At 49.0% G+C, this 22,083-nt stretch overlaps 1 protein-coding gene across 8 annotated transcripts in view; it reads left to right on the top strand.

Annotated features, from left to right (window-relative positions):
* LOC119188156 (La-related protein 4B) overlaps window positions 1-22,083 on the top strand; it is a 90,797-nt gene that overhangs the window by 22,021 nt on the left and 46,693 nt on the right. For 4 of the 8 annotated variants that reach the window (XM_037436069.2, XM_037436071.2, XM_037436068.2 and 1 more), the window contains one exon: window positions 7,232-7,325. In XM_037436069.2, the coding sequence (XP_037291966.2) occupies window positions 7,232-7,325 (94 nt within the window). Of the gene's footprint in view, window positions 1-7,231; window positions 7,326-17,249; window positions 17,491-22,083 lie in introns of those variants that run through there. The other 4 variants (XM_037436073.2, XM_037436070.2, XM_037436067.2 and 1 more) reach the window with 2 other exon arrangements.

Here is a 22,083-nt window from a genome sequence, read left to right as displayed (position 1 = left end):
ATCTCAAGTCAATCCAGTTATTTCCACGTATTTAACTTGTACTTTTGAAGATAAACACACACGCTCCGGCCGCGGTCAAAGGCTTTCTGTGGCGGCGAAATGCTACGGGTTCTTAGGTTACGTTCGTCGGAATTTCTGGAACCCTTCACCTCTGCGTTTTTGATGTCGTGGTTTTGCTCATCCCAACTATTGTTATAGAAAAAGTACCCGCACACCCAATTAATGAACAAGACAGTTTAGTGCGTTGCTGACCCGCAGGTCGCGGGATCGAGTCCCGGCTGCATTTCCGACGGAGGCGGAAATGTTGTATGTAGGCCCGTGTGCTCAGATTTGGGTGCACGTTAAAGAACCCCAGGTGGTCGAAATCTCCGGAGTCCTCCACTATACGTCGTCTCTCGTGACCATATGGTGGATTTGGGACGTTAAACCGCTCATGTCAATCAGTCAAGTTTAGTGCGTTCATTGGCGACTATTTTTCGAATTAGGCGTACTTTTTTTTAATTTAAATATATATCATTTGGAGGCGCGTTCAAATCGCTCAGTTTGACCAAAAGACATCGCAGTATGCGAGCGACGTATCAGCTTTCGTATTCATTCTCTGTAATCGTTGAACGGCGTTGTTTCGTAACTTCTTGTCTTCTTTTTTTTTTTTTCAATCTCGACATCGCGTGTAACCCGGCCTACATTTACACAGTTCGGAAAGCCAAGCTGTCCTGGTTGATGTCGTGCTTCCTCGTAGATTAATTTCGCCCGCGTATGGACGAAACAAAGCGTACACGAAGGGCGAGGTTTTTCGTTTGGCCATTATAACGATTTCCTTTAGGGAAGCCCGTTTAATTGCTATAATTTTTTTTCATCTCTTGTCTCGCTCCGTCTCCCGAAGTCCGTACCGGGTTCGCAGCAGTATTTGCATATTATCGATCGCCAACGCGTGGCCCGTAGCGGTGTTTGAAAGCCTTGGGAACTTTGTGGCCTCGAAGCCACTCTTTTTTTATTTAGTTGTATAAGTTGTATAGTTGCTTGTTTTGACTTCAAAACTTGTTGCCGCCAAAGTTGGCGCCAGTACCAAGTTATAGGCCACGGTGTCTAGGCTAAACAGTCCCGTAATAGAAGCTTTTTACGGTTATTCGCGATGGTTATTTTTTTTTTTAATATACAGCGGAAGTTGTTATGAGATATCGCAACATAGGCCGCGTGTGTGGTAGTTGTCCGCCGGTGTCCGTGAACCACTGTCGCGCGAAACAAAAGAAATGATAAATACACCGAGGAAAGAACGGGATTCGAACCCGGGTCACCGGCGTGCCAGCGCAGTATTCTACCGCAGAGCCACGCCGATGCTCGAAACTTTGTTGTAAAACTTGTCTTAGGCTTGACGTCGGGAAGGGAATCCTTTTAGTAAGAGAAATGAAGCGTTTTTAGTACAGCAAATGAACCACCGGGCGCCACGCAATGCGAACCGCGTAACGAGTGGCTCTTCTAATGCTCAAGTTATTACAAAAGCTTGTTCTTGATCACCTATTAACTGTGGCGCATGCCCACTTCAGGCATAGTTTTTCATCGTCGTCAGCCACTGCATAAAAAAAAAATGTGAACGAAGTTCCTTGAAAGTGTGTAGTGGATGCCACGCCTCTCCGAAGAATGGCGAAGGATAGCATAGTGAATGCCTGCACAAAAATTATGATTATTTATGGTGTAGTGGGTACCATGAAAGTGCGCTTGTAGCAGTTACCCAAAGAGTGTTAAAGAAAGGCTCTGAAAGGCCACTTTTTTTTTTCGAGCTTTCGCTGGGACTGTTGTGCTGCGCGGTCCGCGCAGGCCTGGCGTTTCTTTTTTTTTTTCTTCCTTGCGCTGTCTTGTTCTAGTCTAATCAAGATTTTTTCTTTACCGATCAAGATTTTTTCTTTACCGAAGTGGCCATTTTAAAAGGGACTTGTGACCGCCAACGTCTTCTTTGTGACTGTTGTGCTTTATCGAGTAGACCGGTGTCTGAAGTGGGTTGAACCGCAAGCGTATTGAATTGAAGCCTTATTAAGGCGCTTGCTTGTCAATTCCGTGGGTGTGTGTGCGTGCGTGCGTGCCTGGTTGGGGTCATTGTTATGCATCACACCCTACTGACTACCTTCGGTCCGCTATTGCCTCAAGTGTTTCCTTTGGCGCACCTGGCAGCCAGCCACGCTTCGCACCGTGTCGTGGGTTTGATCAGTGCCAGCGGCGGCATTATTTCAACGTTGCACGGTCTGCATAAACGTTCGTGATCACCCTGAGTAGTAAGATAATTAATCCGACGTACCCCCCCCCCCCCTCACTACAGTCGCGTTGTATACAGCTGCGCTCCGAGAACGTGGAGCTCTGCTTGGCCACTCTGAGTGCCATCGCATTAGTTCTGCGAGGGCGCGCCTGTAATGCGATTATCGCCAAGCTCCCTTCGTTTGACAAGCGAAGTGAGCGTGCACTGCGATTCCGCCCCATGTCGTCGATGTTGTTCCTGCTCCCCCCTGAAATCCCTCAGTCTAACTAAATATGTACAGTGTGTGTGTGTGTGTGTGTGTGAAAGAGGGAGAGATGTGGTTCGCATCCGCTACTTGGGCCAAATGCTAGGCTCGTTCATTAAGCGGGCTGTGAGGCGCCCGTTCTTTGGCTGCGAGTCGTTTCACGCTTCTCGCGGAACCTCGTGAGGCCTTCGCGCACTTGTTGCGTGCCTTATTTACCTTGGACAATTTGGTGGAGCTTTTGCCCACTTGGGCTCCCCCTAACGAATGAGTGACGTTCTGCGGTTACCTATGAACACTGGCGCGCACCGTCCGAGAGACCCTTTTGGCGGAGTGAGGGAGCATCTCTTATCTGGACTTTAGCACGGGAGCACAGGCCGCCACGAAATGATACGGAGCGCGGGAGCACGTTGCTGAATTGACATCAGCGTTTTAGTAGTGGCGAGCAGTCGCCCCGCTGTGGTGGTCTAGTGGCTAAGGTGCTCGGCTGCTGACCCGCAGGTCGCGGGATCGAATCCCGGCTGCGGCGGCTGCAATTCCGACGGAGGCGGAAATGGTGTAGGCCCGTGTGCTCAGATATGGGTGCGCATTAAAGAACCCCAGATGGTCGAAATTTCCAGAGCCCTCCACTGCCACGTCTCTCATAATCATATGACAGCTTTGGTACGCTAAACCCCACATATTATCATAGTGGCGAGCGGTTCGCCGCGATGATGTAGCGGTTACGGTGCCCTGACGCCAATGTCGTGGTTTGAATCGCGACAGCCACGGTCTTATTTTCGTGGTGTCCAAATACTGAGGCCAGTGCACTGCACGATGTCAGTACCCGTCACAGAACACCAGATGGTCGAAATTTCTGCAGCCCCCCTCTACGGCGTGGCTCATCGGCATATCCTAGTTTAGGGACGTGAAAGCCCAGGTATTATTATGGCTAGTAGTATTGTATAGTGGTAAACAGTCTGCTGTCGAGAGCATTTATTCTGCTGATTGCGTGACCAGGGTTATGCTCTCGTAACAAAACAGGCGCGGTCGGCAATTTCGCCACGTGCTCCCCATTATTTTGGCACTGCATTTTTTTTTATTATGGGTCACGCTTATTTGCAACAGCGCAGATGGGGCAACTTTGGTGGCACCCGGGTGGGCCTTGGTCGAAAAGTTGCGTGTAGGTTCTTTGAGTCGCATTTCGACACGCGCGGGGTGATAGTTTTGAGGGGGCAAGCTTCGTGCACAACTCGTATGGAACGGGAGGCTTGTTTGTAGACCGGCCTTGCTATTCGGGTGGGTAGGCTGTGTGTCTGATGAAAACGAGGTTTCGCGTGGCAGTAGGCCATTCATTATGCTAAAGCACTTGCTGCATCTGCCGATCAAACAACGCCGCTGATTCGTGGTCGCGTCGCGGTGTAATGTTTTGTGGAAACGCTATCTGCTTTCGTGAGGAATGGTAGTTGGAGCTATGTGCGGATAAAGGGTCTTCGTCTTGCGGTAGAGTAGCTGTGTGAAAAGAAGAAAAAAAAAAGAGGGCGGCTCTCTTATTATTTTAGCAGCACTATTTCTAAGTCTACCGCGGTCCAAACATTATTACTACGCGAACACGTCGCGTGTTACTAGCGCGACCAAGCAGTGTAATGCTTTCCGGTTAGTTACTCGTACGGGGCGTCGACCCGTGGAGGGGGGCTGGCGCGTCAGATGCTGCTGTGGGCGTAATATCGCGCAAGCCTCCTCGGGTCCGCAGCTCGGCGTGCAAAGCTGCCGGCGAGGAATGGACCCCCTAATTCGGAGGGAGGCTCAAGTCTGCCGTCTCTCTTGTCGTCATGGTTACTCGGTGATCTCCGTGTGTTCTCCCCTCGGATCTCGCCGTATAGTTTCCGGCGTTGCTGAGCCCGCATCGCCTTGATCATTACGAGGTGTTGCTGTGGCGCGGGAAATGCGCTACGTGTAGTTCGCTTCGCTGGAAGCGCTTTATTGTTTTCTGTTCCGAGGATTTTAAGACGTTCGAGAATGGGGGGGGGGGGCATAAACTCTACACGTTCGTCGCAGGCGCGTCAATTTTTTTTTCGGTCTGTCTCTCGAGCTCGATAGATGTCCAATAGCATTCTTTTTTTTCGCCGTTTGTGTTATCTGTTAGCTGCTTTGTAACTGAATTGCGTTTAACCTGGCTTCGAAAAGTCGTCAGCGCTGATGCCGATCACGGTTGTATCGACTCGACAGCAGCAGCGCTTAATTAACGACCAGGTCACGCGAAAAACGCGAGAAGAGGGAGGGGCAGGATGTGGCATAGTTTACTAGAATGAGCACTCTCGTTAGAGCACACAGCTGGGATAGTTATTTTGGTTGCGTTTGCATCTTAGTCCGCCGTGACTCGTTCGGGTAGCCTGTTAGTTTTAATCTGTCACCGTCTACATGTTAACGCTACTGCTAAAGAGTTGTGAGAGAGAGATAAAGATGTAAGGAAAGGCAGGGAGGTTAACCAGACGCACATCCGGTTTGCTACCCTGCACTGGGGAAGGGATAAAGGAGTGCAGTAAGAAGTACGGTTAAAGGAAACAGTCGCTAAAGAGTTGTAAATTGCGAGTCGCTCCTACGCATGCGTCATGCAGGCCTCACGCGTGTTTATCCTAGAGCAAACAAACACACCGACCGTTCCAATTTCCTGCGTTCCCGGACTGACATTTAAGTTTTTAGCGGATGGGGACGGGGAGGGGGGGGGGGGGTCAGGCAAGCGTTGAACTTTGACGTCTGCGGAAAGCCGGCGCTCATGTTTCACTCATTTGGCAAGTGGATAAAGTAAACAAAAACAAGCGCGCACTCGAGGTGGACCCGCGGGACGGATCGAATCGCCGATTCGATCCACCTGGCCAGCGTGGCGTGTCTCATCGGCACCCACCTCGGCGGGTCTCGCACCGTTGGCGGAACGGATGAGCCACGCGGTCCGTCGTGTGAATCCGCCTCAAACGACCTTCGTTCTCGTAGCAGCGCTTCCTCGGTTACGCTGCTCTCAGTGGGTGACCCATATTCCAAGGTCGGAGCTGTCAACGCTGAGCGGCGACTCGATGTGATGCGCCGATTCGAGAAAGTTTATATACAAGCTCGAAATGCTTCGACACACAAGGCCGTTGGCCTTGGGAAAAACAAAAAAAAAATGTTCGCCTGTTTAATGAGTGCGGCGAGTTCGTAAAGATGCAAGATATCGAAGTCATGCGCCTGTATTAACGTGCTTTTTTTTTATTTTCTCGTGGTGTATCTGCTGGCGTAGAGCTGTAACAATCTCCTACACTGTACGTGTGGGGGGGGGGGGGATTCACAAACAGACAATGCTGCGAAATGAAGCATAGGGGATGTTGTTAGAAGTAATTGTGAAGAAAGAAAAAGGGACGAAAACATAACTTGCCGCGGGGAGGAAACGAACCTGCGACCTTGGAATAACGCGTCCGGGGGCCTAACCACCGAGCTACGGTGGCAGTCCGTCCACTTTTATAGGGTATATATGTGCCATTAAATGTGGGAGCGTCAAGCAGCGCCGTCTGTTGCCATTGTGGTGTGTGTGGAACATTCTTCTTTCTGCCGGTTGGCGTCACGTGGCTTGTGATCTTATTACGAGCTGGCAACTGACCAATAATCCCGCGCATTCTACCTGAAGGCGCCAAATCAGCACCAAGGAAACCAGGATGTTTTTTTTTTTTTTTACTTCATCTCAGCGAAGTGACGTGTGAGGAGGCAGTGTAGATGACACACTGCCCAGTGACCTTTAGTTGAAATGTGCGTATACACTTGCCGGGTGGGAGAGGGATTTCTCTGGGGGACATACTTGTAAATAGGAGATTTTAAGTTAAAAAAGAAGCTGTCGTATATAAGGCTTCCTGGTGTGGCAAATTCGTTTTCCTAGATATGAAGCGTTGTGATAAGGTCAATGACGACGTGGTTTGTCATCGATGGCTTGTCACCGCAATCTTATCGTTGTAGTTATAAGAGCGCGTGCTGGCGGAAATGCGTGCGTTTTTCAAACTACGCTGCGAGGCATGCCACTCTCTATTCTCGCTCATCAATAAACGTGATAGATTGATTTCCAGTCGTGGTACCGTGACGGGTGTTGGGAGCATTATGGTGGGTTACTGTCAGCGTTTGCTCCTTGCGGTGCTGGTTCTCGACCAGAATATCCCGGCTGCGGCGGCTGCATTTCCGATGGAGGCGGAAATGTTGTAGGCCCGTGTACTCAGATTTGGGTGCATGTCAAAGAACCCCAGGTGGTCTAAATTTCCGGAGCCCTCCACTACGGCGTCTCTCATAATCAAATGGTGGTTTTGGGACGTTAAACCCCACATATCAATCAATCTCGACGAGAATAGGCGCGAAAAGCGAGGGGCTGAGCAACAGTTGCTTTTCGAAGACCGAAAAAAGGTGCGCCACGGCTGAAGAGGCTTGAACAGTTATAGAAATCAACCCCCCCCCCCCCCCCCCCCGTTAAAAAAAAAAGCAATGAACCCGGGTGAATCTTTGTAGTGCTGTTGTGAAGATTAGATAGACGCATATTGACAGCAGTTGAATCGTCACCCACAAATGACCATTCGCCATTTTGTGTCGAGCGCTGTTGGTGTAGCTGTCGTCGCAGTTTTTGCTGCTTGTCGCTCTGTTGTGCTTGACTGTTCCGGTTTTTTTTCTCCCTCTCTCCCCTCCTTCCTTCCCAACACCTTGCGCGGTGTCCGTGCCCCGTCAACCACCACCGTCGCCTCCGGATGTACGACCAGCAGACGAAACCAGCGACCACCACGCAAAGCCTGAACCCGAACGCCGACATATTCTACTGCAAGAATGCGCTGGCCAAGTCCGAAGACGACGACGGTGAGTTCTGTGGCCTTTTTTTTTTCTACGACGTGTAACCTTCGCTTTAGCTTTGTGTCACGTCGGTTGGCGCTGAACGACCACGTGCTCCGGAGCCGATGAACGCGTGCAGCGCCGCTTGTGTTCTCGTGGATTTCCGGTCCACGTATGGGTTGATCGCGTGTAAACAGTATTCTCGCTTATGTTTGCGCTGCCCGTATATACAGAGCGACGGCGTCGCTGTGCTGCGAAGCACGGTGTCACCAGTAGGTGAAATTCAAAAAGGACGTGAACTCTAGGTGGTGGTGAATCATTAATCGGGGAGTCTCGCAGTGTCCATTGTACATTGTCATAGCCGTATCGTGATTTTGGTACTTCAAACGCGATTTTTTACTCCTGTTGGTTCGGAACGTGCATTAAAGCGTATCAAAGAAAATACTTACAAAAATGACGGGATGACCGAGACAGTCGTCTGTGAATGAGGGAGTAGTAAAAGGACAGGTGACAGAGGCGTGCGTACTTTTTTATTTGTTTTTGCATAAGCACGTGCGAGCGCATGATTTTTCGTAGTTACCTTGTTCCTTAACCTCCTCCACAATCGCGCTGTTTGGTCGCGCACAGCAGCCAGCAGGCGAGGCCGGACTTGACACGAGTATGGCGCGTAGGGTTGTATGAGCAGCACCTATGTACTCGGATAGATTTTTTTTAAATGGAACGAAATATGCCTAGTCGCACGTTTGGCGAACCCGCGCGCGTATGTGTGCCCCTCCCCCGTTTCCCCACCTTGCAACAGCTTCCGAAAGCTGACTGGGGAGTCGCGAAGGCTTGAACAAGCGGTGCTACTCGGGCGCTCACTTTGGGAAGGCCTGCGCTGCAGTAGCCGCCCAGGCGACGGCGACACGTGACCGAATCTTGCCGCGGCCACGCACGGAAAGGGTGGCTGGTTTTGCTGCCGGGGCGCATTTCCATGGGCACCGAAACGGGCCGGGCTCTTGGCGGAGGCCGTTTGTCGGTCTGGGCGCAAAGCTTGTTTCGCTTGGTTGGCTGCCGCCAATCTTTTCCCATTGAAGGCCGCCACGGGCGCGCGGGCGGCTTGGTCTGAGAAAAGGGGCGCTCTTTTCTGTACCCCTTTCTTTCGCGTATCTCTCGCGATCCCTCTCCAGCTGCTCGTCCCTTGCGATGTTGTGCGCTCATTTTTTCGGCCTCCGTCTCGATTTAAGCCGACTGTTGTAGCCTGTTTTCATATCGCGGGCAGTATCGCTTTTGGGCATCAGTTTAGCCGACTGTTGTAGTCTGTTTTCATATCGCGGGCAGTATCGCTTTTGGGCATCAGTTTAGCTGCGCGATGACTTTCTCCGCGTGATTGCCGCTGCCTGTGCCTCGCCGCGCTCGATCGCAAAGTTGGAAAGGACACACAGCACTGGTATTGTGCGTGTTGAAGGGCTGCGTGCGGTGTAGAAGGCGCGATCAACGAGAAAAAAAAAATGAACACATGCTGTGTGTGGATATGCTGTGCTGGCTACGCCGGAAGGATGGACTGCCCTATAACATAGCTTTTTGCACCTAAAACGGGAGGGGGCGTTCAATAAACTCTTAGCTTCCAGCTGCACGCAGGACAAGGAGTAACGAAACAATCTAGATAAGACACTCTTTCATTTTAACAAGCGCTGTTTAAGACTGCTACCGTTGCGAGCTCTCAGTTCTCGCAGTGCTTTTTAACCCCCAGAAAGAACGAATCTTCTCTCTAGAAGTTCATTTATCATTATTATTATTATTATTACGACATCTCGGTCAAAAGGTGGTTTCGCCTTGGTGGTTTAGGGGTTATGGTCCTTAACCTGCAGGTCGCGGGATCGAATTTCCCGGCCCTAGTCGTCCATATGCTAAATTTAGGTGCTTGTCAAACAGCACGAAATGGTCCGAATTTTCGGAGCCCTCCGCAACGTTGTCCCTCATATCATGGTTTGGAAGCGTAAAATTTCAACAACTATGAATTCCTTGCATTTAGCTGCCCACCCCCCTCTCATTTCAGTGCCTTGAAATTTTTGCCAGAAAACGCTTTTTCAAAAAAGTGACGGGAAATGTGTAACGACCTGAAAAACCGGTCTCATGGCTGATTAGTGACTGTGGCACGAGGCTCTAAAGCTTTCTTCATTGGAGGAGGCTGTTTCTTTCGATTCACCACCACCACGATCCGTATTGCCATGCGTATGCGGGGCTTAGAGTTTAATTCTATTACAAGGTCGCTGACACTGTCTCCTGGTTAGTGCGTATATCGTCAGCTTAGATGGGGAAAACATAAACACGCGCAAAAAAAAAAGTCGCAGCTTGTAGGGACCTTGAGCCCTGATTTCCCTTCGGAGGGAAGGGGCCGCCGTCCGTCCGCCCCACGCAACCGGTCTGTGTCGTCGTTTTGTTCTCGCGCTATAACTATCGTCATGCCATACCAACTAGCCCAAGCTGCCACACTTCTAAGCGACCGTACAGTTTAGTTTTGGAAGTAAACAAAAAGAAAGCCTGCATCGCTTGTATTTCAAGCACGCTTGGACGTCCTCCGCCATGTCGTGCGACTAGTCACAATTGTTGTCCGAACGCTCGAAGTGCTTGCGCATCTTCACGGGGCAAAACACTATATACGCCATGCCGAGAGTTTGTGGCGGCGGCGGTGCTTTCGAGGTCCGCAAAGTGAATTCAAGAGGATGCTGGATCGCTGCAGATGAAACGGAACGTGATTGGCGCCGAGTAACGAGGGTGTTGCCGAGGTCACTCTGTTACAAATGGACGTGGCGGTACAGATAATCACCCAGGAGTCGTGCTTGAAAATACTTTTGTCCCACGGCATCGTTTCTGCTAATGGTGCTGGACGTACGTAGCACATTTGTGTAATACGCGAGTTTATCGCCAAATTAAGGGGAAAGCTTTGATATCGCATATCTACAGCCAGGGCCCGTTATCGACAACGGCCCGCAACGATTTTCGCAACACGGACAGTGCACAGTGCAGTGAGACTTACTGCTTGCCGTGTGCTGGTGCTGTAATTGAAAGCTCTCTTTTTGTTTGTCAAATGTGGGTGCGGTATGCCTGCTCTTCTCTCAATTCGACTTTTTTTTTAATACGCTTTTTTTTTGAAATCTTCTGTTCTCGGTCCTCTTCGATACCGCAACGCCGCCGGAGCTACGCAGCTGCTGTCGGTAACTGTTTCGCCCCGCATAGCGCACTCTTTGTCGGCGACACACTCATCTTACAGAACAGCTATGGTAATGAGAAAAAATAAAAAAAACAACGGACCGTGATTGTACGTCGTACGCATCGCAGTAACGGTAGAAGCAAAGCAACTACAAGGCGTCATTCTTGAAACTCGACCATCCAAAAAGCTCAAAAATACCCAAAAGAGAAAACAGTTTCTCTCTCTCTGATTAGTAACGTACTCTATCCCATTGCTGTAAACCACAATGTTTTTTTTTTCTAAAATTAACTAAAAGGGGCCGCTGCGATCGTTCAGCGAGCAGGGGAATGATGGGTAGGCTTCGTACTACTTGCGGACCGCACCTGTGGCATTCGTTTAACGCACTGTTTCGGTTTTGTTTCGAAGGAAAGAGCGAACCTTAAAAGATTAAGGTGGTGAAGCGTAACCGATGAGCTATTGCCTATTGTCGTTTCGTTGCAGAACACCTTTAAGCAACGCGAAGCCGAACGGAACGTAAATTACGAAGACGTGAGGCAAATCCATTCTCGTGCTTGGCTGAAGCGCCGTGCGTTGTAGCTTTCATAGACACTAGCGCCAGATTTCCCTCTAGTGTACTTATAGCAAACTCTACGCTGTAAACATCACGTTTGCTGCGTGCAGACGGTCGGTGAAGGAGAAAATGTGGGAAGTCTCCGCGCTCGGCCGCCCTTACGTCATAGGTTTTAAACCATGACGTCATAGGTTTGACCTACTAGGAGCCACGCATAGTTCCTTATTAGTAACAACAATAATAATATAATGACTGTCTTCTGGAATAGTCAACATGCCAAGTTTAAGAACATTTCGTGTGGCCAAAATACGAAAAAGAAAACTTGAAATCTGTGACGTCACCAACTGAGATATTACCGGGGAACTTGAACTTGCAGGTGAAAAATTTTAAGTTGGTTTTCTCGCCTATTAGCAAACCTTTGGTGGTAAAATAACGTATTGTTTCGCTTTCGTGTCTCGGGAAAAATAACGTATTGTTTCGCTTTCGTTCTCGGGAAAAATGTATACTCCGGACACGTGATGGGCAAGTGATAGTGCCGGTACTGCAGTGTCGTTCTGCCCTGTTTGCGGGGCTCGCTCCTTCTGTGGTGGGCCGATACGCATTTGCGTTGCATTCTATGCGATAAATGCGTCGTGTATTTGGAGCATATACGGGATAGGCATAAGATTACATCGAATTGCACACAACACACACTTTATCTTTTATGTCCGGGCAGAGAAAAAAAAAAGACACCTGTGCCGCTTATCCAGGAACCTCGTACGACCATATCGGAACGCTCGCGTGATTCATGTGTATGCCCTCGTTGTCGTGTGTGTCATGAGATGTTTGTGATATATATGGCTCACAATTTTCGTAATGGCGAATGCGATCGGGAAAAACCGGTCACTCGCGCCTCCACATCTAACACTTCCCACGTTTAAAGGCGCAAATATACTTCAAAAGTGGACCGGAAGATAACCGCCGCTGTAGCTCAGTCGGTAAAGCTTCGGATGCGTTATTCGAAGGTCGCAGGTTCGGTACATGCCATCCGCAAGTTATTTTTTACTTCTGTTCCTTCATGTTTGCACTACACTTACTGCTAACAACATTCCTCGGCATCACTTTCTGTTTGTTGAAATTAAAGGTGCCTAATGAGAGAAAAAAAAAAGTCCCAATTTCCATTTCGTTTCTAAAAAAAAACAGAAACACCCAGCATGAAAAAGAAAGACAATACCGCGTTACTAAACACACGGACAAGGTAATAAAAGGGGACGGGCTCGGTCGGCTCTTTCGCCGGTGGTAAAAGTAGTGCCGTATTTTTTTTTTCTTTGTGATTCAGCTCGCATACGAGCGCATGACGAAAAAGGAAAAGAAAAACGTCTCGCGGCTATGCGGTTTTCCGCACCTTCAGAGAATAAGTGTGCGCTGGGTATAATTTCGTCGCTCAAATCGTCGCTGTGATGGTCGTCGGGGAGAAGGTGGCGCGGCTGCGCGCGAAATTACCCTTTAATCTCAATTTTTGACGGAAGTGCCTCGAGGAGAACGCGAAAGAGTCGAAGGCCGCGACCGGAACATCCCCTCGGGCCGTTTGTTTTCCCGCTGGTTGTCCAGACTTCTGGGCTTGCGGTCGTTCATGCGGTCAACCGCGAAGCGGCGCCACGAGACCGCCACCGCGCGTCTGTCGTTTTGGGGTCTCGGAGCTCTTTTTTCCGCCTCGTTTGTGTTTTTACCCCGCGCGAAGAAGCTCGTCGCCGGTGCATATATTTTTCGCTCCCCGCGTGCAGCGAGAGGATCGCCCTACGCGGCCACTATGGATCGCCCCAGAGAAGTCCCTCGAATTGTCTTGGCATCGCTCTGTTGCTACTGAGACGCCGGCAACAAAAAAACAATAAGCCCGGACAACGCCTCCTAGATTTCCCTTGCCTGCCGGATTATCGGCGGTCACTTGGGAAGTGGCGGTCGTCGGAACTACGGTGGTGGCGCCACTCATCAAGTACGGGTGTCTTCAAATATGTTTTAACAGTTTTGGAGCTTATATGCAACAAAAATAACGTAAAGTCACTTGGGAAGTGGCGGTCGTCGGAACTACGATGGTGGCGCCACTCAAGTACGGGTGTCTTCAAATATGTTTTCACAGTTTTTGAGCTTATATGCAACAAAAATAACGTAAACAAGTTTTAAAAGGGCGTAAACGTAATTATAATTAACCCTACGTAAGTGAGGCCGTCATTCAGCAAGCAGTTTTTTAATACAAGGCATCCTCTGAAATTAGTAGCATACGCCAAAATTGCTGATCTCAAAGGCCAAGTACAAAGACCCTTACTCTTACGTAGGCAGCGCTGCCATAGATGAACGGCGTTTCGCGCTCATCCGGCAGGCACGGGAAATCTAGAAGGCGTTGGCCCGGACCCGGTATTTTAGAGGAGCGATGCATTGCGCAGAGCCCCCCGCCGTCCGTCGCCTCCGCCGTTGTTGTGTTCCGGATTCCTCGCCTCCACCCGCCATTGCTGCTCGTAGCCGTCATTCATTTGTGACTCATTCGCGGAGGACGAGTCTCTTCAGGCGCATCTGGGAGTAGGTCTTGTGTGCCGAGCGAGAGAGGGGTGCCATTCATTCGGCGCTGGGCACGTGCAGTCGGGTGCCAAGTGTCCGGATTTTCCCAAACCGCGCGCGCGTGTCTTCTCGTGTACGGCGTTTTTTTTCTCTTCTTTTTAATAGGTGCTTAATAAAGTTCGCAACGTAAGTGCCAAGTATCCTTTCTCACACGAGCACTCTCAATAATCAGTGGTTGTTGCACAGAGGAAAAAAAAAGCGGCGCTATCTTCCGCAACTTTTCATAATGCCACAACTAGATTCAGCGACACGCCTATAGAATTATGAAAGCAAAACATAGAAAAGAGATCAGAACGTACACGTCGAACCTGAGCGCCTGTGTGGCTTCCATTCTGAATGGAAAGGGAAATAAAATTGACGTGATTATTACGCTTTTTAGAGCTCTCATACCAGGACGCAGCTGATGCAGTTTTTTTTTTTTTTTTTCGAAGCCGATAATGTCCGCCCGGTATCTCCGATATGGTGGCTCGAGTCGGCCGCAGAGCGTCCGAGTGGGCTTAGGGCGTGGTATGATACGGAACGAGGGTGACACGCGGTGAAATTTCCCTGCGTCGGGAGTGGTACCTTTCTCAGTTATGGCCGGAAGGGGAGTAACCTGATGCGCACTTTTAAACAATAAACCAGCTGCGCTTCGCTGGCACTGATGAAACGGCGAAGCTGTTCCTCTACAAATAAACCTTCGCTTCGCCAATTATTTTATCTGGTTGAATGAAGCGGGTTGGACGGAGGAGTGGCGGGAGTAGTAGTGGGCGTAGCGGAGCTTGGCAGGAGGAGAGCGTATTCGTTTGCGATCTACGATCTCCCCCGGACACCGAAGCCTCCACAAGGAGACCACTTTGGTGGTAAATAAGGCAAGTTTGACCTCTTGATAGACAGAGGTGTCGACCACTACATGGGGGGTGGTGCTTGGCGTGCCGCTGCCCTGTGTTGCCGTCTGATCATTTGCGGTTCAGTCGTGAGCCCGCTGTGCCACCTCCTCGCTACGCCACTTATACGGGCCACTGTGTGAACCCTCTCGTGAGGGTTTTAAAGATGTGCGAACTTTTCACTTACCGCGTGATGTTAGGCTTACGACTTACCTGGTTCCTTCGTCTCCTGGTTCATTGGTACAGCAGTGGTGAGAGAAGGGCTGCTTTGCATCAATTTCCGGTTTCACTTCTCCGGCGACACTTCTCCGGCGACATTGTTTACACGCAGCAAGTGCCTAGCTGTAACAACACTCGTTCGCATTGTTCCTAGACCTCGATGCTTGCAGCTCCCTTTAGTACTCGAGAAGCACCCTGTCTTTAGTGCAGAACAGGCTTAGAAAGAACTCTGCTAGTCCTAAGGCAGTTTTCAAGATCGCCGTGCATCTGATATCGATAGCAACGGCATGTTTTTGCATGCGAGTTCCGTTTGTGGCGTGGATTGCTGTATCGGAACCGACAGGGAACGTTCACTTTGACCGGATTGAGTAAAACGACCACTACCAAGTTCTGGCGTCATTCTGATTGGTCGCGAGATTGAAGGCCGCTTCAACTTAGCGGATGTGGGGGCTGTTCGCCAACTTCTAGCTGCTCTTAGTGCGATCATTTGTTTTTCGAAACAATTTCGCTCTTTTGTATTTGCGTTATCTGAAGTTTGACATTCTATTGTGCATGGTCCAAGACTTCGTTCCAGTTCGCCTTGGAGGATAGTTCGCTGTCCGACCTGTGCGTGAGGGGCAATAGTTTCCGTGTTGGCATGTTTGACACAAGCGGACCCTTTCTCCCTCTGCTGGTGTGATATTCTCATGCACTTCGTTGAAAGCACTCCAACTTTCGTCTGCGAGAATCTAATGAGCCTCTTTTAGTGTGCGCCGAGAAAATGTCTAGATGTGGCATCCCCCCCTGCTGTGTTGTGGGCTGGCTGGTCCCGACGAAGCAGAAGAAGAAGACGACGGCCGACGGAGACGTACGCGGCCGGCGGGGACATCGACCAGCCCGAACACGCGGGTTGGCGCGTAGCGCCGAAAGAAAAGCACACAACCGCACTCCACGGCTACCTAACACACACTGCTTTATTTTACAGTCGCCTTGAAATCCTAGGTGCCAGAGCGGCGCCCCCTGGCATCCTCTAATGTCAATCCGAAACCGAAACCCAAAATACAACACCTCCCCCCCTCCCTCGCGCCTTTTTTTTTTTTTGCCTCCGATGAACTTGAAATTGAATAATTCTCGCAAGGCTTTGGCGGTTTTTGCCACGCTGCGCACTGTCTCCCAAATCTTATCGCTCGGAAACGCACTTAAGTGCAAGTTCTGCGGACCTCGACGACCCAAACGGTACAGCGGTGTTGGCCGACAGAGCTGGTAGAGTAGCGATTTGTTAAATGCCGCTCACAAACTGGTTCCTATCGTCGATTTGTTATTTGCCTACCGTCTGAGGAGAGGAAAGAAGAAGAAGAAAACTTATCGGTAAGAGTGTGTCGACCTCCTTCCAAGAGGAGCTGACGTCAAGGCCGCCGAGATGCACTGGGCTCGTGAAAACGTCCCCCGTCCTGCTTCGGCGCCGTTTATTTGAAGATTGGACGAGTCCTGTTCCGCATCTCTTTCTGTTGGCCATCGCAGTACTATGCGTGACGTAAGGGATCGTTGCGTTTCCAAGCTCTTCGTGCCCGTAGATTGCCTATGCCGAGAGAAGCGAAAGGGGAAATGTCTCCAAACTCTCATTATCTGCTCTCTTAACCTGTCTGACTTGACGGGGCAGTTGATGTAATGCCATTTTTAAAGTAGCCCGAATCGTTGGCCGCGAGCAATAATAGTATGCTCGTTCGCATTTGCGACTGCTCGTGTCACTTTGATGATGATGATAATGAACCTTCGGCTTTGCTGGCACTCGCCCACAAGGGGGGATCGGCCAAGAACCGGGCGGCAGGATCATCAAGTGTGTTCAGTCAGGCATTCAGGTAGTCTCGTAGCCGTAAATAATAACAATAGGCTAACAGGGTAATCTCCTTGTTGCCCTTATGTACTCGCAGACAGCAGAGAAAACGTCCCTGTGGCTATAACCTAATGTAATCCCTCCGAAGGATAAAATTAGTTCCACGTTTATTTTTAAACCTAGCTTCTCAGTTGGTTCGACCAGGTATCTTTTCCTTTGATAAGCATAACGTTTACAGGATAAAAAGAAATGGTCTATTGATTCCGATTCCTTTGTTTTTGCCCATGTATCTCCACGATTGAGAAATCCGAGAGCGCGTGTTCGCGAGGCGCGCTCTCCAGCGCGGTTTCAGTCGTTTTAAGCCCACTATGTCAGATGGCGCCACCAGCCTCAGGAGGAGGCTGCGGCGATGCCGGGTGTCTGGCTCTTTTTCTCGGTTGTTTTGTTTAGTTTTCTCGTCGAGCCGGAGCAGAATTTTTGTTCGTTTCGGCGGCTTTCCTTCTCTCTGGGGCGTTTGTGGCTATCGTCGATCCAACTCGGGAGCCGTGTGCCACGTCGGACGGCGGCCCGGACACCGGCGTCGTTTCCTTCCTAATCGGCGGACGCCGGCGGCGGCGGCCTAGCTAGGCTCGACCGCGGCGCGCGTGTTGGAGCCCCGGCGATTGTTCGGGCGATGCTGCTGCTGCTGCCGCGTTCAGGCTCACCGACACGCGTCCACGAAGGCTCGGCAAAGGTCGCGCTTCGGTCGCCGTCGTCGGTTGCGCGCTTCACGGCCCGTCGTCGTCTGTGTGCTGCTCGGAGGAGGCCCCACCGCCGCGCGGTGACGATGTGCCGCCGGTGATCGGCGTGTGCTACTCCGTCGCCAGGATCGTCCGACGACGCTGTTGTTTCCGCGCCATCGCCAGCCGTCGACGTGGAGGCGCACGGCCGCACCACCGCGCCCCATCACCGCCGTGAAGGTGATTTTTTTTTTTTTTTTTGCCACTGGCCAGCACTAGCCGGCTACTCGCTCGTTTTCCCCGTTTATTGGCGGCTCCCTTCTCCGTGGGGCGACTCTCGGGCCACGTCTGGTACAAGTAGGCTTCATGTGTGGGCGCCCGCCGTGGCAGGCTGCGGTGACGACAGATTGTAGCTCCCCCCCCCCCCCCGAGGATTTGTAGCGGATTTGCGATCATCGGCCAGGTTGCGTTTAATCTGCCCCGGCGGTCGTTTCTGTTTTCGCCTCGCGATAAGCCGCTGCTCGTCCTTGAGTATTCGCATTCCTTTTCCTCGTCGCCGCCGTCTGGCGTTCTTTTTCTTTTTTCCTTTCTCGCCTCGCGGCTCTGGTGCCGTTCGGTGTCGTTGGCCTCTTTATAAGTGTGTTTTTGCGTGCAGCTCACCTCATTTCGCACATTGCGCGTTCGTATATCTGTTTCAGTCGGCGCTGTGAGGGGGGGGGGGGGGAGCACGAAGCCCGTGCGTATTACGTAACATACTGCAACTCTGCTCGGGCGCAAGCTGCACTGCCTGCCGGCTTTCCGGTTACGAAGGAAACGCCACACCGGCGCGTGAAATCGAAAACGCGCTATTCATCCTGTTAGGCCTGAAAATACAGGTGATTTGCAGAGCGGTTGACATGTGGCTATGCGGACGTCCTGTCATAAGCGGTCGGGGCAGTGCATTGGCATGCTTTATTAGCCTCCTTCGAATCTGAAACTAAACTAGCATGGTGACTGTGCGCGGCCCGCGCGAATTTCAAATTGGTGCTTCAATCACACGGCCATCTCGAGTATACCGCGTGTTTAACGCATATTTCCTTGTTGAGTAGTTCACCGAAAAGTCGTTTGTTGTCGAGTTGCTATGACGCTACGGGACGCGGATTCTGAAACGCTCGCATTTGGGGGTACCGGCTTCAGTGCGTGCTGATTGGCTTGTTGTGTGACAGTGGAGAGACGGGCAAGTCCTTGCTCTGATAATTGGGCACGTGGTTATACGTCACCCAACACGGCGCTGTAGCTGAAACGGATCGTCACTGAATAGGGCCTCCTTGCTTGGCTTATCGCACGGTTGCTGTTACACACTTTAGAGCACTCTCGGGCGAAATTTTCCGGGCCCGCCGGCCCCAAAAGGTTCAGCCAGTCCTGCCTTGAGCATAAACGAGGCACTGTCCGATTTTCGGGAACTGTTTCAGCCCTGACACTGGTACTGGCTGTAATAGAATCACTTCAGCTACATTTTGGGCTAGACTATTTTGTGACGTTTATACCCTGAAGTGTTGTAGGTATTATGTTCATGGAAACCAAAAAACTAAAACATATAATGAATATGATAATCATTATTGGTATGATCTGAAGCAATCTCTGAAAAGTATGAAAATGGTCATAGTCTGATGAAATCTGTAGCAATGGCCGATGTCGTGTTAAGGGAGGCTGCTCAGCAAAAGTGTATCATGCAGAGTAGTCTAATTTGACACTACACGAACTGTAACCAGCATACAGCTTGTATTAACATTGAAACAGTCTGTCATTTTGGTATGAACTTTTTTTTTTCTTCTGTAAAATCATCGAAGTTTATACGATTTTATCGCTCAGCTAAACATCTGCAGCAAAGCCCGACTACTATACACTTCTATTATATAATTTTAGATGAAAATGTAGTTCTATCAATGGAATCAAAATACATTGCCCCTTATGGGCTATTAGCAGAAAAAAACAAAAACAAAGGAAAAGATACTTTGACTTGGGAGAGTTGGTACACAATTGGATAAGCTTCAGCACGATTTAGATGAAGACCATAGGAGACACACAGACACTTCAGCGCTAGTCTGTGTTCTCTGTGTCTCCTATGGTCTTCGTCTAAATCGCGCTGAAGCCTATCCAAAGGAGAAGATACGCAGTGTGACTGGAATTTCACTGTATTGTATTTCAATGTCAGCCACCGAGGAACTAGTCTCGAGTTGGGTATAATTTTGAAATTGCAAGCATTGTGGTACAGATGCTGTTATTGCCTTTTTATACTCAGCTATATTGCTCTTGAGATATGTGGAAGCTCCTGCAGTGGAGTCCCATTTTAATGCTATGAACACAGATACGTGTAGTTCAATCACACGTGGAGCAAGATAAAAAAATATTGTACAATGCCGCCTTAAATCTGTAGTGAAAACAAGCTTAGCTTGTGTATTCTGAGTATGCTTTAGCAGGGTAGCATTTTATTAAAAATATTTGCTTTCTTTGCTGCTATTTCAGAATTGTATTTGTTCATAGCGATGTTTCATCAAAGTAAGTGAGGCAGAGATCTAGGCTATGGTTTTGGCATTGTTGTGATATTAACTGTACTTTGGTAATCTAAATTGGTGCTACTGCATCCAACTTTCTTTTAATGCATGAATCCATACTTGCATTGTAGAATACCATTACCCTTGGGCATGGTTTGCTTTTCCCGACTCTTTAGTTCCTTGCTTAAAATCCAAACTAAAACACTTAACATTACCATTTCGGCCACAACATCCAAGCATGAAGTTGACTAAATGTAGAGTTCTGGAAAAAAGTTTTGCCTTAGCTGCCTATGGTATTCTACATATGGGAAACGGTCTCTAGCATTTTTTTGTGTGCGTGGGTGTGATTTTACGTGCATTATAAAAAACATTTTTGGATAACTGCAAACACATGTACTGGATTATACAATGCACTTCTACAGACAACCCACTGTAGTGGTTATCCTGCACGTCACGGGGTCGAATCGCGGCTGTAGCGGCCACATTTTTGATAAAGGCGAAAATACAAGGGGCCCATCTACCCATACTCCTGTAGATTTAGGCGCATGTTAAAGAACCCCAGCTGGTCAAAATTTTCAGAGACCTCCACTACAGCGTCTCGTAATCGTATTTTGGTTTTAGGACATCTGGGACATTCTTATCCTTTAATTTAAAGACAAAGGAAAGCATACAGGTTAATCATCAAGCTGCACCATCTACCAGCATAAAATTCTTCATGGCCGCAGAAAAGTAGGGTGCTGCTTTCTCATCAGCCAGTATAGCCGTCCAAATAAGAGAGCTATGAAATTCTTTTGGCTGCCGATTGTAGACATTTTAAACTACTGGTAAATCAAAGCGATTATTCATTCCAGCTCTTGTGCTGAGCGCCAGTGGCGCTAAAGGGCTCAGCGGTGGAGGCTCGTCATGTTTTATTATTCTGTGCTTGTTATCTGCCGTGCCTCCTACTCAAACGCGAAACAACGCTTTTTACGCCAGCATAAGTATGCGCATGTGCTAGAATAGCGGTTTAGTGGTATCTGTCCTATTTGCAAATGCAATTCTCTTGAGCTGAGAGGTTTCAAATATGATTTATATGTGCTGCCCTACAATTCTATACAGTAGCTCAGATAGCGTGCACAAATGCGAAGTAGTATAGGGAACTCAGGGTAACATATCTGAAACACTTTTGCGCTTTTAATGAGTAGCAGCCACACGCTATGTTTGGGCATATTTACACGGGGTTACTCGATACAACATTGGAGGCTGTGTATGTAGATTGAGGCTATTTATTTTGGGCATCATCTTTCTGGAGTCAAAAACCATGTACTTAGTTATGCTCCTCCTAATATTTAGGTGGCATAATTTGAAACTCTCCAGCTCCTTGTTAATTTCAGCTGCAATCTGAGTTAGCCTGTCTCCAACAAATATTGGTACCGTGTTTTCTGCATACATTAAAGCTTTGAGTACAATAACAAAGAAGGAAGGTTTTATTAAAATATAGTAAAAAAGAAAAAACTACGATGACTGAGTTATGCGGTACTCCTGAGTTTGCTGACTCAGTGGAAGACTCGATACCATTTGTCACTATTCATTGCTTTCGATCGGAAAGGTAACTTTTAAGGAGTTGATGATAAGTTCGTTGTGGTCAACATAATCGTAGGCCTTTCTTATGTGTAAGAAAACAGTGGCAGCTAGGTTGTTGTTGTTTAGACCCTTAAAAATTTGTGTTGAGTCAGTAGCCAGAACTGCAGAAAACGCAGATCTATGCGACCGAAACCTCGCTGTTTCGACAAATTAGGCTATGTTGTAAGTGAATGCTGGATTTTATGCTGAGAGTAATTTCAAGTATTGCATTAATTACACTTGACATGGATATTGGCTTGACTTGAAGCACTTTAATGGTCACTCTTTTTGTATGTTATCATTGTAAATGATGTAATTAACTTTAAATTTTATTTTAAAAAAACATGGCTCTTTGCTAAGTCACTCGTGTGCTCCTTGGTAGCAGTCGTAAAGGTTTTTAGCTTCAACTTTGCAATCTAGCTAAAATGTAAAATGTTCTGTTCCCCCCACCCTCGTTTTTCTTTAACATCGACGCACGCCCTTACCTGCAGCTGCAACGGCCGCCATGTGTTCATTCATAAAGCTTTTTGTTGAAACCCTTTGTTATGTTGGTCTACTTGATGTGGCTTTAGCTTTCAGGCCATTGTGTATGCGCACTCGGCAAAACAAAAGGTTCTCCTTCTTGATGCACAAGTAATGTTATTGCATTGTGTGTGATGATGATTGTGGTTTTGTCAGCGTATTGTAACACGGTTCA

The sequence above is a fragment of the Rhipicephalus microplus genome, chromosome 1 (genome assembly GCF_043290135.1).
Source record: "Rhipicephalus microplus isolate Deutch F79 chromosome 1, USDA_Rmic, whole genome shotgun sequence".
NCBI lineage: Eukaryota > Metazoa > Arthropoda > Arachnida > Ixodida > Ixodidae > Rhipicephalus > Rhipicephalus microplus.
This window is presented reverse-complemented; position numbering and strand designations above follow the sequence as displayed.